Raw genomic sequence first — 18,818 nt, 5'->3', positions numbered from 1 at the left:
TCATGCTGGGAGATGCTCGGTCACTTTTTTTAGTATGATGTGAAATTAACAACACGAAGGCAGTTGAAGTTTGCTTTGTGTGATGATCAATTTTCAGAATCAGGTTTATATTGTGAAATTTTGTTTTGTGGCAGCAGAACAGTGCAAGACATAACAAAAATAACAATAATTTGTTACATAAATAGTGCTAAAGAGGAATGATGAGGTAGTGTTCATTAGAAATCTGGTGGAGAGGAACAAAATGTTTTTAAAATATTGAGTGTGGGTCTTCAGGCTACTATACCACTTCCCTGATGGTAGTAATACAGAGGTCATGTCCCTGATGGTGATAATGCAGAGGTCATGTCCCTGATGGTGGAGGTTTTTAATGACGGATGCTGCATTTGTGAGGCACCACCTCTTGAAGATGCCTCCAGTGGTGGGGGTTGTGACCGTGATGGAACTGATTGAATTTACAACACTGTTTGCAGCCTCTTGTGACCCTGTGCCTTGGAGCCTCCGCACTAGGCTGTGATGCAACTCGTTAGACTTCTCTCTACTGTACTGCTATAGGATCACAAGAGTCTTTGCAAACCTCCTCAAACTCCTAATGAGGTAGAGCCAATGCCCTGCTGCCTTTGATTGCATCAATGTGTTGGGCCCAAGACTGATCCTCTAAGATATTGATGCCCTGGAACTTGAAGCTGGTCACCCAGTCTACTGCTGATCTCTCAATGAGTACTGGTGTCCGTTCTCCTAATTTCCCCTTCCTGAAGTCCACAATGCTGGGGGGAATATAAACTGCTTAAAGCTAATACATTTCTAGACTAGCCTCTTCAGACAGCACTTCCCAAGGGATTAATGAAGGAAGTTTGAATGTAAGACTGTAGTGTTCTACAGTCAATTTTACTTGCATCATTTTTATTATAATAAAGTCATGATATTTTACTGTTCCTGTACAAATGGGTTTTGGGAAAGAGATGGGTAGCTTCTGAAGGTGAGTAGTATGAGGTTGGGTGTGCTAGGGCTGAACAAACTGCCTTCTTACCTCTGCATATTATGGGTACATTTACTGTACAAAAGCTTGCGCTTAATCATAATCAAATTCGTGACCAGGTACATTTAATTTCTAGATCGACCTATGATGTAACTGGGCCTGTCTAGAAATTTAGACCAAAGAGTTGATTAGTTTTGGTTAATTAATGTGATGGTATATAATAACCAGGTTACCATCTTAACAGTTAAAAGGTTACATTTTCAAAATAGCAAAAAAAGCTGCCTTTGATGCTGAGATATGTCTTAGGATGCGCTGAGACACATCATCAGTGATGTAACCTGGGGTCATTGGCTGTTTCATGTTCTTCAGCCCTCGCCCGGATGACCCAGTCAGGTTTGATAAGGCCCTCTGCTAGTGTTCAAAAAGCATTGGTCCATGGGTCACACCTTTTGATCTATAACCATCTGGAGGCATGCTCAGCAGCCTCTGTCATAGTCCTGATGGTTCTTCTCTTTGCAGCCCCCTTAATGCCAAGAGCAGTGTTGGTTCCACAGAGAGACAAGTTAGCAAAACCTTCACACCCCAGCTCTATAGGCTCACATCGTGTCCTCCACCCTGTCTCTAGCAAAACACTACTAGCTCCTGCTATTTGGCCTTCTTATGCTCGAGTGCCTCCTCAGTCCAGTCTTCCCAAGGGGCTGTCAGTTCTACCATCACCATCTGCTTCGTGGTTTCTGACAGAATGATCATGTCAGGCCTCAGTGATGACGATCTGATGAAGTCAAGGAACTTTAATTGCTTGCCAAGATCAACCTTCAGTTGCTAGTCAGACACCATGGCAAGCAAGTCTTCTGGTGATTTGGACTGAGGCCGTGGTTGATCTCCAGCTTTGACAAAAGGCATTGGTCTTTCTGGGTTGATGGAGGTGTTTACTGTTGTTAATGACCAAGGAGATATTTTCTGCCACTGCCTTCAGCACCTGATCATGGTACCAGTGGTAGTGGCCTTCCCCAAGGGCTTTTGGGCAGCTGCTGAGGTCGTGTTTCAGGAACCTTCTGCCAGGGCAGAGAGACATCATGGTGCCTCACTTCTGCCTCACTTTTGCCTCAAACCAAAAGAACATCATACAGTCTTGTTCATGAACTTGACGTGCTGAGATTCTGCCTGTCGGCTGTGTCGATTCTTTAACATATACTGAGCTTTAATGGAGGGGAAATGTGATAACATGAACTTCCTGTATTTTGCATGTAAGGTAAAGGTGTGAAATAGCAGCATGTGGACTATTTAGAGTTCGGTTTCTGACTTAAAGATATATTCCTTTGATCTCTTATTTTTTGCAAATTGTGATGAAATGTTTATTATTGAATGCATTATATGTTTCCATCTGGTGTTTTAACAAGTAAATTCTAGTGAAGCTCAAGTTGGCTTGGGCTTTGCTGGGTGAATGCAGAAGCTCTGCGGTTACTAGCTGAGCTACACTTCCCAGCTGAATCTGGAGCAACAGGGAGTTGCTGGAGTTCTTCCCAGCAACTGGCAATTTATTCATAGTCATGCACTAGAGATCTAACACAAGACCCCCACACTCAGAATGAGTACTTTATGACTGTTAAGGAAAAAGTGATATTTTTAATTGCTGTATTATTATTAATTATTTCAAAATATGGAATGACAGCATACTTTGGGGTTGAGAATTTTAATGTCTTGCCCCCAATCTTGTAACTATGAGATATATTTCTAATGAACATGAACATAATTTTATTCATTTCTTTTGCATCATTGACTAAATTAATGGCATTTGGTGAATGATGCTAGACTTTTTAATGTAATTTAATTTTTCATTAAATTATGCTGTCTCATTTTATTTCCAGATAACGAGGTTTATGCATGGGGCAATAATTCTATGGGACAGTGTGGTCAGGGAAACTCTACCGGTCCAATCACCAGACCCAAAAAAGTGATTGCTTTGGATGGCATAGCATGTCAGCAAATCTCTGCTGGAACCTCACATAGCCTTGCTTGGACAGCATTGCCCAGGGACAGGTTAGAATGGATTTTTAAACTTGTTTCAATATTTTTTAAGCTGTTGTTTTGACTGACTTCTCAGCACTGCATTAATTTTGTTGTGGCAGGCAAGTGGTGGCATGGCATAGACCTTACTGTGTAGATTTAGAAGAAAGTACTTTCTCTCACTTACGATCGTTCCTTGAATGGTACTGTGATGGCATCAACAGTGAAGTTCCACCTCTTCCTTTCCCATCTTCCAGGTAGGACTGGCTGTAATGATGTCCGGAGGGTCAGAATTCATGAAATCAAATTGTTGGCGTTGTGAGATATTTGTGGCAAGTTCGATATTTGGGTTGACCATTTCTTTCTGGGGTACACTCATAATATTGCTATAAAAGCCTGTTGTAAGCAGAATGTTAACTGTATTGTACCGTGAACATTATTGCTTAGTCATTCATGCCCAATCAATCAGTAACTAAATGTGTAAGAAAGCAGAATCTGAATTAATTTTGTGCTAGTATGCAATGTACTGATGCAGTTTTATTGCAAGTGGAACATTATTGACTAAGGGTGAATCATACCTGTCTGAAGCTCGAGTACTTTAGCTTTAATAAAGTGCGGTTAAAACAAATACTTCATTGTATATCACTGTGACTTTGAGAAGTGTGCTTTTGTATTTGTCGTCTTAAACGTAATATCTTTTTTCTTTTCTTTTTAAATCTTTTTATTATTATTGAAAATCAACAACAGAAAAATACATCAAAATAATCAAGAAAACATATTCATAAGTAAAGTAAAAGTTAAACTATCAACCAGGCTGAACAGTATATCAATAATAATCAAAAAACAAACTATTAAAGCTTTTTTTATGGAAAAAAGGGGAAAAAAGAACCCCTACTAACTAAAACAGAGAAAAAGCCCTAATAACTAAAAAAAGGAAAAAAAAATCCCATTTGGAGCACAAACCCGGAGCTATGCGCTATACAAGCTTCCATAAGTCTTAAACATAATATGATGGGATTATCAACCTCAGACACGTATAGTACTTATTAGAAACATAGAGCCATAGAAACTACAGCACAGAAACAGGCCCTTTGGCCCTTCTTGGCTGTGCCGAACCATTTTTTGCCTAGTCCCACTGACCTGCACACGGACCATATCCCTCCATACACCTCCCATCCATGTATCTGTCCAATTTATTCTTAAATGTTAAAAAAGAACCCGCATTTACCACCTCGTCTGGCAGCTCATTCCATACTCCCACCACTCTCTGTGTGAAGAAGCCCCTCCTAATATTCCCTTTAAACTTTTCCCCCCTCACCCTTAACCCATGTCCTCTGGTTTTTTTTCTCCCCTTGCCTCAGTGGAAAAAGCCTGCTTGCATTCACTCTATCTATACCCATCATAATTTTATATACCTCTATCAAATCTCCCCTCATTCTTCTACGCTCCAGGGAATAAAGTCCTAACCTACTCAACCTTTCTCTGTAACTGAGTTTCTCAAGTCCCGGCAACATCCTTGTAAACCTTCTCTGCACTCTTTCAACCTTATTTATATCCTTCCTGTAATTTGGTGACCAAAACTGAACACAGTACTCCAGATTCGGCCTCACCAATGCCTTATACAACCTCATCATAACATTCCAGCTCTTATACTCAATACTTCGATTAATAAAGGCCAATGTACCAAAAGCTCTCTTTACGACCCTATCTACCTGTGACGACACTTTTAGGGAATTTTGTATCTGTATTCCCAGATCCCTCTGTTCCACTGCACTCCTCAGTGCCTTACCATTAACCCTGTATGTTCTACGTTGGTTTGTCCTTCCAATGTGCAATACCTCACACTTGTCAGTATTAAACTCCATCTGCCATTTTTCAGCCCATTTTTCCAGCTGGTCCAAGTCCCTCTGCAGGCTCTGAAAACCTTCCTCACTGTCTACTACACCTCCAATCGTTGTATCATCAGCAAACTTGCTGATCCAATTTACCACATTATCATCCAGATCATTGATATAGATGACAAATAACAATGGAGCCAGCACTGATCCCTGTGGCACACCACTAGTCACAGGCCTCCACTCAGAGAATCAATTCTCTACCACCACTCTCTGGCTTCTTCCATCGAGCCAATGTCTAATCCAATTTACCACCTCTCCCTGTATACCTAGCGACTAAATTTTCCTAACTAACCTCCCATGCGGGACCTTGTCAAAGGCCTTACTGAAGTCCATGTAGACAATATCCACTGCCTTCCCTTCATCCACTTTCCTGGTAACCTCCTCGAAAAACTCCAACAGATTGCTCAAACATGACCTACCACGCACAAAGCCATGTTGACTCTCCCTAATAAGCCCCTGTCTATCCAAATGCTTGTAGACTCTGTCTCTTAGTACTCCCTCCAATAACTTACCTACTACTGACGTTAAACTCACCGGCCTATAATTTCCCGGATTACTGTTCGATCCTTTTTTAAACAACGGAACAACATGAGCCACTCTCCAATCCTCCGGCACTTCACCCGTAGACAGCGACATTTTAAATATTTCTGCCAGGGCCCCCACAATTTCAACACTAGTCTCCTTCAAGGTCCGAGGGAACACCCTGTCAGATCCCGGGGATTTATCCACTTTACTTTTCCTCAAGACAGCAAACACCTCCTCCTTTTCAATCTGTACAGTTTCCATGGTCTCACTACTTGATTCCCTCAATTGCATAGATTTCATGCCAGCTTCCTTAGTAAATACAGATGCAAAAAGCCTATTTAAGATCTCCCCCATTTCCTTTGGTTCCGCACAAAGCTGACCACTCTGATCTTCAAGAGGACCAATTTTATCCCTTACAATCCTTTTGCTCTTAATATACTTGTAAAAGCTCTTTGGATTATCCTTCACTTTGACTGCCAAGGCAACCTCATGACTTCTTTTAGCCCTCCTGATTTCTTTCTTAAGTATTTTCTTGCACTTCTTATACTCCTCAGGCACCTGATTTACCCCCTGTTTCCTATACATTTCATACAACTCCCTCTTCTTTATCAGAGTTGCAATATCCCTTGAGAACCAAGGTTCCTTATTCCTATTCAATTTGCCTTTAATCCTGACAGGAACATACAAACTCTGCACTCTCAAAATTTCCCCTTTGAAGGCTTCCCTCCTACCAATCACATCTTTGCCAGAGAACAACCTGTCCCAATCCACGCTTTTTAGATCCTTTCTCATTTCTTCAAATTTGGCCTTCTTCCAGTTCAGAACCTCAACCCTAGGACCAGATCTATCCTTGTCCATGATCAAATTGAAACTAATGGTGTTATGATCACTGGAATCAAAGTGCTCCCCTACACAGACTTCCGTCACTTGCCCTAATTCGTTTCCTAACAGGAGATCCAATATTGCATCCCCTCTAGTTGGTCCCTCTATATACTGATTTAGAAAACTTTCCTGAACACATTTTACAAACTCTAAACCATCTAGACCCCTAACAGTATGGGAGTTCCAATCAATGTATGGAAAATTAAAATCCCCTTCCACCACAGCTTTATGTTTCCTGCAGTTGTCTGCTATCTCTCTGCAAATTTGCTCTTCCAAGTCTCGTTGACTATTGGGTGGTCTGTAATACAATCCCACTAATGTGGCCATACCTTTCCTGTTTCTCAGCTCCACCCATAAGGACTCAGTAGACAAGCCCTCTAATCTGTCCTGCCTGAGCACTGCTGTAATATTTTCCCTAACAAGCAATGCTACTCTCCCACCTTTCATTCCTCTGCCTCGATCACATCTGAAACATCGGAACCCTGGAATATTAAGCTGCCAGTCCTGCCCCTCCTGTAGCCAAGTTTCACTAATTGCTACAACAACATAATTCCACGTGTCAATCCACGTCCTCAACTCATCCGCCTTCCCCGCAATACTCTTAGCATTGAAATATATACACCTCAGAAGATTTTTACCACCACTCACAACCTTTCTATCAGCAGATTTGCTTAAACTTTCAATATCATTTATTTTCACCCCAGCCACACTGTCAGCTCTGGCACTCTGGTTCCCATCCCCCTGCAAATCTAGTTTAAAGCCTCCCCAACAGCACTAACAAACCTCCCTGAAAGGATATTGGTTCAAGTGTAACCTGTCTCTCTTGTACAGGTCCCACCTGCCCCAGAAGAGGTCCCAATGATCCTGAAATCTGAAACCCTGCCCCCTACACCAGTTCCTCAGCCACTTGTTCCTCCTCCAGAGCATCCTATTCCTACCCTCACTGGCACCTAGCACAGGTAGCAATCCTGAGATTACCACCCTTGAGGTCCTGCTTTTCAACTTCCTACCAAGCTCTCTATACTCACTGACCAGGACCTCTTCACTCTTCCTTGTTATGTCATTGGTGCCTATGTGCACCACGACATCTGGCTGGTCACCCTCCCACTTCAGAATGTCATGCAATCGATCAGAGACATCCTTGACCCTGGCACCTGGGAGGCAACAAACCATCCTGGATTCTCTGTCACGACCACAGAACCTCCTATCTGCACCTCTAATTATCGAGTCCCCTATCACTACCACTCTCCTGTTTTTCCCCCCTCCCTTCTGCACTGCAGAGCCAGACTCAGTGCCAGTGATCCGGCTACTGTAGCTTGTCCCAGGTAAGTCATCCCCCCCAACAGTATCCAATGTGATATACTTGTTGCTGAGGAGAATGGCCACAGGGGAACCCTGCTCTGCCTGCCCTTTCCTCTTCCCTCGCCTGACAGTGACCCAATTTCCTGTCCTCTGCTCCTTTGGCGTAACTACCTCCCTGTAGCTACTGTCTACAATCTCCTCATTCTCCTGAATGATCCGCAGGTCATCCAGCTCCTGCTCCAGTTCCCTAACGCGGTTTGTCAGGAGCTGCAGCTGGATGCACTTCTTGCAGGTGTCGTTGTCAGGGACACCGGAGGGCTCCCTGACTTCCCACATCCTGCAAGAGGAGCATTCCAACATCCTGCCTGGCATTCTCTCTACGCTAGACAATCTGAACAAAAAACTTACCAGAACCTACCCTGGCCTGTGCCTGTTCTTGCCGAAGCCTGTTTGAGCCAAAGCCGTCCCACTCTGACTCAGTCCACTCCGACGATGGCTGCTGTATATGGTGGTCTGCTTTTTAAACCTTGGCGCGCTATGTCACGCGCCTGCACAGTGCAGACCCTTCTCCCCGAGCAGTTCTTTAAAAAAAAAAACAACTTTTTCAACCCGAAATTCTTCTGCTCACCTCTTCAGCTGCTTGCTTCAACTGAAACAAGAACCGTTGAAATTTTCCCTTTTTCAACCTTGGCGCACTACGTCACGCGCCTGCGCAGTGCAGACCCTTCTCCCCGAGCAGTTCTTTAAAACAAAACGACTTTTTCGACCCGAAATTCTTCCGCTCACCTCTTCAGCTACTTGCTTCGACTGAAAATATTATTCTTAATATTTAATAATAATATTATATTATTCTTAATAAGATCTTTAAATTAGCCTAAAATGTTGGCTGATAGACAAAGTTAATTGAAGTTGAGGCATACTGTTTTTCTTTTAAATGCTGGTATGGATATATTAGGACTTGAATGGAGTGTATAATATTAATATGCAAATATTCATACATCCACAGAAAACTTTGCTATTTGTTACTTTAATGGACATATGAAGCTTTCACTTTAAATAGATTAAAGCTAATTCAAATGAAGCCATAGTCTATAGTGTCATCGTAATCTCAAAGGCATTTCTCTTTTTGAAGTTATTTCCAAATATGTCAGCAACAACACAAATTATTTCAAAAACAATTAAATGGACTTCTAAAACTTTCAGTCTATTTCTCACAGTTAAGCAGAGGATTTAATGCAAAGCGATTTTCTAGTTGTTGATATAGTCTCACTATGCAAGTGCTCTGTTTTAATGTAAATTCAATTGCTGCATCTCAACTTTAAGTTTAAATCAAATTTATTATTAATTTTATTAGGGAGCATCATAATTTTCTTAAGCTGTGTCTCAAACTACTGTCCAACCACCTAGCACTGGCTTTGGCTGGTGGTGTAGCTACCAGTATCCTTGGCAGACAGGCCAGACCATTACGAAACCTGTTGTTCAGACTAATGGATTCCTCTGTGCCAGATGAAATTCAAGAGGTAAGTTGTTACAGCTGTTTCTTGCTTGAACTTGTTATTGCTTGATGGAGTAAATTCATGTATATACATGTAATGTTGAAAGATTTTTGAACTTGAGTCTACTAATGTAATCTACTTCAAATGATTGTTATGGTGACAGAAACTGAGAATGAGTCTGACTGAAGACCTTCAAGTACTACATTGTCTCTGAATGGCCTACTTCTGCTCCTATATCTTATGGTTTTATGTGGGTTTAGAGTTGAAAACTATATAAGGAATTTCAATAAACATATACATTTGAAAATGGATTTGGTTGCTATTACTGTAGGATATCTGTGTCTATTTTTTAAGTAACTTCTGGGCTAGTTACTAATTTTTTTTAAATGACTGCTTTCTTAAGCTTTCATAAAGTGAGCCACCCTTTACTTGTTGTTTTTCTGATTGTGATGTGTTTTGTTTTGATTCCCCAAAAGGTAAATGGGTCCATCATGTGCCTGATGTTAGTATTTAAACCCTAACCCATGGAGGTATGTTGAGGGACTGTCAGCCAATCTGCCTCCTGCTGTACAAACAGTGAAGTATCATAATCCCTGTATGTAACGTGGGAAACACAACAGTTTCTGATGACAGCAATGTGATTAGCAATGTTGATCGAAGGATGAATATACAGGCCATTTAGGAAATTTTCCCGTTTTGCTTAAAACTAGAGGTGTAAAATCTTCCAAAAGATAGCACTTCTCACAGTGCCACACCTCCTTCATTCTTGCCTTGAACATTGCAGCCTCAGTTATTTGGCTTGAGTTTTTACATTGGGATATGATCTCTCTCTCTCTCTCTCGCTCTCTCTCTCTCATCTTCAGCAGTCAACTCCCCTCCCTTGTGGTATTTCAGAGGGTCTCACTCTCAGATACTTCCCCCAGGCCGTACCACAATCGGCTGTCATTTAAATTCGGTACCAGCCCAAGGCTGCTACACACGTCCTTGCAAGCAGCTCGAAATGCTGGGTGCACAGACAATGCCCCCACGAACTCCAGTTTCACTGATCAATAATCATCTTCTAGATAATCACTGGCACTGGTACCCCAAATCTCCAGTGCCCTTAATGTTGTTAAGGGTAAATGCTTCAGACACTGGTTGTAAAACGAACTGTACAACAACTTGACCTGCGCCCTGGTGTCGAGGATGGCTTTAGCATAGCTTCCATCTATCTGTAACAACACACGGGGGCGTGGTCCCTCTAGACCTTCAGGAATAGGATCTTTTCCTTTCGGAAGTTCCTTGGTACACTGCTGGGAATGTGATCCCCCAGAGACCCCAAGCTGTTCCTCCACTGGGCCGCCACTAAGTTTCCCGACACCTCTCTGATCAGCTGAACAACTGAGGGAGGGGCTGATCCCCTGAAATCATCCCCCTGGCACTGCAAGCAATTTAGCAGCCCTCCTAGCCAGAGAAGATACACTGAAAGCTTTTCCCCAATCTGACACAGGTATGGAAAGCCCCCCAGGCGCTGCATTTTACTTCCAGTGGAACCAGACGCATTTTCCCCTGCTTTCAGATAACTGGCAGCTGTCACTACAGGGTAATTGACCCTGACAGTTCTAACACCGTCAACAGCCCGCCAACTCAAACTTCCAACCAATCCCTGTCGCTCTCCCTCAACTGAGCACAGCCACTCATCTAACAACCGAGAGATCTGCTCTGTCCACGTCACGTACACCTCCGCCCCTTTAGGGAGGGGTGGACAATATCCCAAAAGCCAGGCGGAGCCTATCATACCTGGAATATTTATTCGCCCCTGAATCAGACCACTGTTTCCTCTCTCTCCTAACAGTATGGACAGCCCATGGTCCTGCCTCACCCGGGGCACCAATAGACACTGGCAGCCCCATCACCAATTCATCAGCGCTAGTCTGAACTCAAACAAAGACCCCACCCAACACGCATGCAGTAATAACCAACAATCCCACAGAGACACACATTACCAACCGCAATCCCACAGAGACACAGCAGCACTGATTTAAACAGGGCAATCACACAGCACACCACTGAATCCAATCTTGGACAAAGCCCCCAAATGTAACCCCTGGTAAGCCTCAGGCTCGCTCAGCTCGCTTTCGTCTAGGGGCAACAGCCTTCGGCCCCGCCAAACTGGGCAATCAAGTTTGAGTGGATGCTGTGTGATGTACCCCACCCCGCCAAATAACAGACAATACACCATATGTGATTAAATGATTACAATTTATAGATATTACTGGAACTATGTAATGAGGTAAAATATAAAAGGAACATAAAAGGCACCAATCTTATCAAAGTTCAACCACTTCGTGCACAACAGTTGGAGCTCAGGTAACGGGTCTTCTTTCCACCATTCAATCCCCTCTGACCACCTCAACCCACTGCCTGGGACCAACCACGGTGGTCAACCAGACGCTCCACTCGAGTCTGTCTTCGTCTCCTCTCCTCGCCGAAGACCTTGGGCCTCGGACTCTCACTTGGGGTCTGTTCCATCGCCCAGCTTACAGCATCGCACCTCCTCTCTCTGTCCCCATCGCGCCTTCTGTGCCAAAGCCCGCGCAACACAATAGCTTACAGACACACAAGAAAGAATAACATCTATCCCAATTGGTTAGCAAATGAATACAATTCTCTTTATAACCCAACCAAGCTGCTAGAAAGAGAACTTTCTCAGCAGTTAACATAACAAAGAAGCCATTTTGATTAGCCTACGCAGTAACGTAAAAGAAGAAACCCTTACACCCCATAATTTTCTTACTTGCTCTTTGTATCATAGAATGGTTATAACATAGAAGGAGGTTACCTGCCCCAACATGGCCGTGCAGCTTCTTAAACTGCTCTGTAGTTGCATCCATTGACACTTTCTCCACAGTCTTGCAAATTTTACCTTGCCACATAAAGGTTCAACATCTCTTTCCTGCTTTTATATTCTGTCTCTACCATTAAAGCCCAGAATTGTGTATGCCTTATTAACTGCTTTCTTTGCTTACGAAACCATTTTCAATGATTTGTGTACATATACCCCCGGTCCCTCTAAAGCAGTATCCTTTTTTCTGCCTTGCCTCTCATTTTCTTAACAAATGTACCACCTCACATTTCTAAACTTCATCTGCTGTGCATCTGCTCATTCCACCAGCCTGCTTATATCCTGAAGCAATTTATCACACTATTCTTCACAGATCAACATACTGCCAAGTTTTTTGTCATTGGCAAATTTAGAAATTGTGGCTTGCACTCTCAAGTTGGCAACATTAATTTAGATTTTTTACAAAATGAGCTTAACACCAATCCATGAGGAAAGCCACTATTTGCCTTCCTCCATCTTGAGAGATGAATATTTCCATGGCCCTTTCTCTCTTAGTCAGCAACATTGTCACATTAGCACAGATAACATGAAACAGTTGGGCTCTTCAGCCCATAATGATGTGCCAACGTATGTAAACCTATTCCATGATTATGCTGCCCTCGCTGAGGTGTTGTGACATCAACTAGACAGTCAGCTAAACTCCATTCAAAAATGACACGAGTTTCAAGGTACAACCTCCTAACTCCTTAGTTTTATTGCAGAATAGTATGACATAGTGAATAAGGAGTGAAAAAGCAATGCTTCTGCTGGGGAAACCACAGGATGGCTTTGGATAGAGACTTCTTTCGTTCCTGACATAAACTTCTGGCCCACCGCCAGCCAATGTGCTTTTTTACTCACTGCTTCCTGGCTCTACAAGAAGTGACTTAATGCAGATCAGAAACTGTTCACTTAAGTAAAAGCTGAATGTGCTTAATCACATAGAAAAACGTAAATGATTTGTCCAAAGAGAAGATCAATGATCAATCTAACTTTTCCCCTTTTAGATGGCCATTCACCACCCTTCCTCCAATTTTCTTACATCCATGTGCCTATCTCAGAGACTCATAAATGTCCTCATTGTATCAGTCTCTACTACCAGCCTCAGCAGTGCTTCCAGGCTACCTCTGTGTACAAAACCTGCCTCTCACATCACTCTAAATGGTCCTCCACTACATTAAAGGATGTTCTCTGGAATTGGCCATTGCCACTCTGGGGGAGAAAGATGATGGCTGTCCACTCTCTGCCTCTCATAATCTTGTACTCTTCTACCAAGTCCCTAACATCTTCCTTTGTTCCAAAGAGGAAAGCCACAGCTTGCTCAACCTTCCTCATAAGACTTGCTCTCTAATCCAGGCAATGTCCCAGAAAATCTCATCTACACCCTCGCTAAAGCTTCCACATTCTTCCTATAATGAGGTGACCAGAACTGAGCATGATACCCCAAATGTAGTCTGATCAGAGATTTATAGAGCTGCAACATATCCTTGCAGTTCTTGAACTCAACCCCTCAACTGATGAAAGTCACATTATACGACTTCTTAACCACCCTATCAACTTGTGTGGCAACCTTGAGGCATCTATGGATTTAAACCCCACACTCCTCTATTCCTTCACATTCCTGTAATTAACCTTGTACTCTACTTTCAAGTTTGATCTTCCAAACTTGGTTGGGAAGTTGATGGAGAAGATCCTGAGAGGCAAGATTTATGAACATTTGGAGAGGCATAATATGATTAGGAATAGTCAGCATGGCTTTGTCAAAGGCAGGTCGTGCCTTACGAGCCTGATTGAATTTTTTTTGAGGATGTGACTAAACACATTGATGAAGGTAGAGCAGTAGATGTAGTGAATATGGATTTCAGCAAGGATCCAAGAGGATATTGCTTTGTGGATCCAGAACTGGCTTGCCCTCAAAAAGCAAAGAGTGGTTGTAGATGGGTCATATCCTTCATGGAGGTTGGTGACCAGTGGTGTACCTCAGGGATCTGTTCTGGGACCCCTACTCTTCATGATTTTTATAAATGACCTGGATGAGGAAGTGGAGGGATGGGTTAGTAAATTTACTGATGACACAAAGGTTGGGGGTGTCATGGATTGTGTGGAGGGCTGTCAGAGGTTACAGCGAGACATTGATAAGATGCAAAACTGGGCTGAAAAGTGGCAGATGGAGTTCAGTCCAGGTAAGTGTGAGGTGGTTCATTTTGGTAGGTCAAATATGATGGCAGAATATAGTATTAATGGTGAGACTCTTGGCAGTGTGGAGGATCAGAGGGATCTTGGGGTCCGAGTCCATAGGACACTCAAAGCTGCTACGCAGGTTGACTCTGTGGTTAAGGTGGCATACGGTGCATTGGCCTTATTAATCGTGGGATTGAGTTTAAGAGTTGAGAGGTAATGTTGCAGCTATATAGGACCCTGGTCAGACCCCACTTGGCGTACTGTGCTCAGTTCTGGTCGCCTCACTACAGGAAGGATGTGGAAACCATAGAAAGGGTGCAGAGGAGATTTACAAGGATGTTGCCTGGATTGGGGAGCATGCCTTATGAGAATAGGTTGAGTGAACTCGGCCTTTTCTCTTTGGAGCGACGGAGGATGAGAGGTGACTTAATAGAGGTGTATAAGATGATGAGAGGCATTGATTGTGTGGATACTCAGAGGCTTTTTCCCAGGGCTGAAATGGATAGTATGAGAGGGCACAGTTTTAAGGTGCTTGGAAGTTGGTACAGAGGAGATGTCAGGGATAAGCTTTTTATGCAGAGAGTGGTGAGTATGTAAAATGGGCTGCCGACGATGGTGGTGGAGGCAGACATGATAGGGTTTTTTAAGAGACTCCTTCGATAGGTACATGGAGCTTAGAAAAATAGAGGGCTATGGATAACCTTCAGTAATTTCTACGGTAAGGACATGTTTGGCACAACTTTGTGGGCCGAAAGGCCTGTATTGTGCTGTAGGTTTTCTATGTTTCTAAACTGTATAAGTTAACAATTTTCTGGACTGAACTTCATCTCCCTCTCCTCAGCTCAGCTCTGCATCCTGCTAATACTCGTTATGACCTACGACAACCTTCTAGTGGAGGTGCCTAGCTGTCCAGAACTCCACTAACCTTCATGTCAGGTGTAAGCTTAGTAGCTCGCCCTTCTACTTCCTCATCCAAGGCATTCATATAAATTGCAAAGAACAGGGGTCCCAGATCAGAACGCCGTGGAACATCACTGGTCACTGACCTCCAGAGTGAAAATGCTCCATCTATCTTCTGAATGCTATGGACAATCCAATTCTGAATCCACACAACCAAGTTTCCCTGCATCCCATGACTTTCTGAATGAGGCTATCTCTTCACCTCTTCTCAACAAAGCCTCAAGCTACCCACTTTAACACTGCCCCACTCCAACAATGATTGCTCCTTGAATAGCCGCACTGCTTAATCCTCACTTCTTTTGCCACGTGCAAAGTTCTGAAAGGCTCGGCTTGCGTATTAAATCTCACACTCAATCCCTTCCAAACAAGCAATTGGAGGACACAAACCAGCTTCAAAGATAATTTTCAGCACAACTTAACTTCTGTAACAAAATAGAAGTTGATGCTTTTGTGAGTGTGAAGAGATAATTAAGCTTGTTATTATCTACAGCTGTGCGCAAGGCTAGAAAATAGCTACATGTTCTTTTGTTGTTTTAGGCTGTTATAGAGACACTGTCTGTCGGTGCTACAATGTTGCTTCCGCCACTGCGAGAGAGAATGGAGCTGCTGCATTCACTGCTTCCACAAGGTCCTGATCGTTGGGAAAGCTTAACAAAGGGACAAGTAAGATCATTCTTGTGCTATGCATGGATCTTCAACATCTTCAGTTGTTTTACTTTCATTTATTTTGTTTGCTTCCAGTGTGTTTTGTAACCTGTGTTTAAAACAAAACATATGTGTTCATTCAAACATATGGACACTGATGTAAGCATTTCTCTGTCTAGGTTTACTGAAGAAAGGACAAGGCAGTCACTGCAGTTTCACTGGTTTTCTGTTTATGAAGAACGGTGGGTGGAGGAGGGAATGGCTCTTTGATCAGGACCAGGTCTTGCAGAATTGGATAGGTATTCTAGTTTGACCCTGCAGGAGTGAAATCTAGGTTAGATAGTCCGGATTTCTCTCCAAAATGTGTGTCATCCTACATCAAAATCACATAAGAGAGCAAGGGTGACAAACCTGGAAATAGCCAATAGAATTTCCAGAACAGTGTGAAAAGATCGTGGGCATGTGGCCAAGTGGTTAAGGCACTGGACTAGCGACCTGAAGGTCATGAATTCGAGCCCCAGACGAGGCAACATGTGAACATGTGTTGTGTCCTTGAACAAGGCACTTAATCACACATTGCTCTGCGATGACACCGGTGCCAAGCTGTATGGGTCCTAATGCCCTTCCCTTGGACAACATTGGTGTTGTGGAGAAGGGAGACTTGCAGCATGGGCAACTGCTGGTCTTCCATACAACCTTGCCCAGGCCTGCGCCCTGGAGAGTGAAGACTTTCTAGCCACAGATCCATGGTCTCGCAAGACTAATGGATGCCTTTAAGTTTAAGTGTGAAAAGATCTCGAAGGTTTTTTTTTGAGTTGCACTCTGGGGAAAATTGATTCATTTGGGGGAGAAAGCCAGCCCTAAGCATCTATAGAATCATAGAAAATTAGAGCACAGAAACAGTCCCTTCAGCACAGATAGTCTGTACTGAACCATTATTCTGCCTAGCGTCTCATTGACTTGTACCCAGACCATAGCCCTGCATACCCATCCTATCCATGTACCTATCAGAATTTCTCTTCAATGATGAAATTGATGCTGCATGCACCACTTCTGCTGGCAGCTTGTCCTACACTCTCTGAGTGAAGAAGTTCCCCCTCCTGTTTCCCTTAACCATTTCACCTTTCACCATTAACCCTTAACCCATGATCTCTTGTTCTTGTCTTACCTAACCTCAGTGGAAAAAGCCGGCTTTCATTTACGCTCCCAACACCCCTCATAATTTGTTATGCCTCTATTAAATTTCACCTTACTCTCTGGGGAATCAAGTTCCTAGACTATGCAACCTTTCCCTATAATGCAAGTCCTCAAGTCCCAGCAACAGTCGTGTAATTTTTTTTCCTGCAATCTTTCAATCTTTATTGATATCCTATCTGTAGATAGATGACCAGAACTGCACACCATATTTCGAATTAGGCTCCACTAACAACTTATACATCTTCAACATAATATCCCAACTCTTGCACTCAAAAAAAAAATCTTGATTTAGGAAGGCCAATGTGCCAGAAGCTCCCATTACAACCCTATCTACCTGTGACACCACTTTCAAGAAATTATGGATCTGTATTCCCATATCCCTCTGTTCTACTGCACTACTGCTCACCTTGTAAGTCCTACCTGGTTTGTCTTCCCAAAATGGAACACCTCACACTTATCTGCAATAAATTCCGTCTGTTACTTTTCAGCCGGTTTTTCTAGCTGGTCCATATCCAGCTGCAAGCTTTGATAGACTTTCTCATGGACCACTATAGCCCCGATTTGGTGTCATCCACAAATTTACTAATCCAATTTACCACAATATCATCCAGATCATTGATATAGATGCAAAAGAACAATAGACCTAACCCTGATCCCTGTGGCACACTAGTCACAGGTTTCCGGTCATAGAGACAACCATCTATTTACCTCTCTCTGGCTTCTCCTGAGAAGCGAATGTCTAATCCAATTTACTACCTCATGCTGAATGCCAAGTGACTGAACCTTCTTGACCATACTCCCATGTGGGACTTTGTCAAAAGCCTTGCCTTGCCAAAGCAATTGGATTTAATATTGAGTTCCTTTTTGGTTAACAGTCGGCTATTTTTCCTTTTACATGTAATTTTACCAAGAAAAATCTGTTGATGTATTGATGAGGAACTAGCAGTTGAATTCATTATTTCTGTAAACACCTAGCTATTCTTGTTTCAGATAGCTGAGGTACTGCAAAGAAACAATTGTTTGAATGTCGTTGGATAAAATTCATTTAAGACCTTGTATAAGGAGTCTTCCAATATGTTTTATCTTATATTCTCAAATATAGAATAACTCAATTTTTCTGTTATTACTGCTTGCAGATAACAGATTATCAGAATTATTTGCACAACACAGTGTTGGAGGGAAATGATGGTTAATGTTTTGAGCCAAGACCTTTCATCTGGATTAAGTGATGGGGGGGAGATGGCCAGCAGAAAAAGATAGAGGGAAGGGTGGATTTTTTCAGTTGGTGGCATAACTGTAACTTAGAATTCTGCTGAGCTTAATCTGCCTAGCAACTGACCATAACATGAAAAGATATATATTCCAGATAAATGCTTGTTGCTTTTTTCCGCATTGGTGTTGAGATGTTTTGTACATGGTTTCTTGATTAATATTAGTACCACTGTTCATTTTCTAGAGAATGCAGCTGGATATAATTCTCACCAGCTTACAAGACCACACGCACGTGGCATCTTTGCTGGGTTACAGCTCTCCTCCGGATGTCGAAGCCTCATCGACAGGACCAAATTACAGCAACGCCCCTGACTCCTCATTCAGCTCCCAGGCCAGTCACCCTGATACTCATCTGGCAGAAATCTTGATGAAAACATTGCTAAGGAATTTAGGGTTCTACACTGTAAGCAACTTCCTATTTACAAATATATTGATAAGACTTAATTCTACTTTGTTAGCTTATTTTTTGAAAATACGAGGGGTGATTGATAAGTTCGTGGCCTAAGGTAGAAGGAGTCCATTTTAGAAAACCTAGCACATTTATTTTCCAACATAGTCCCCTCCTACATGTACACACTTAGTCCAGCGGTCGTGGAGCATACGGATCCCTTCTT

At 42.7% G+C, this 18,818-nt stretch overlaps 1 protein-coding gene across 7 annotated transcripts in view; it reads left to right on the top strand.

Annotated features, from left to right (window-relative positions):
* Window positions 1-18,818, top strand: part of herc1 (HECT and RLD domain containing E3 ubiquitin protein ligase family member 1) — a 273,938-nt gene that overhangs the window by 84,043 nt on the left and 171,077 nt on the right. For all 7 annotated transcript variants that reach the window (XM_072282232.1, XM_072282231.1, XM_072282229.1 and 4 more), the window contains 5 exons: window positions 2,845-3,016; window positions 3,106-3,240; window positions 8,945-9,110; window positions 15,628-15,753; window positions 18,389-18,607. In XM_072282232.1, the coding sequence (XP_072138333.1) occupies window positions 2,845-3,016; window positions 3,106-3,240; window positions 8,945-9,110; window positions 15,628-15,753; window positions 18,389-18,607 (818 nt within the window). The remainder of the gene's footprint in view (window positions 1-2,844; window positions 3,017-3,105; window positions 3,241-8,944; window positions 9,111-15,627; window positions 15,754-18,388; window positions 18,608-18,818) is intronic.

This window comes from Mobula birostris, chromosome 18 (genome assembly GCF_030028105.1).
Source record: "Mobula birostris isolate sMobBir1 chromosome 18, sMobBir1.hap1, whole genome shotgun sequence".
Taxonomy (NCBI): Eukaryota; Metazoa; Chordata; class Chondrichthyes; order Myliobatiformes; family Myliobatidae; genus Mobula; species Mobula birostris.
Note: the sequence above shows the minus strand (reverse complement) of the source record. Positions and strands in the feature narration are given on the sequence as shown.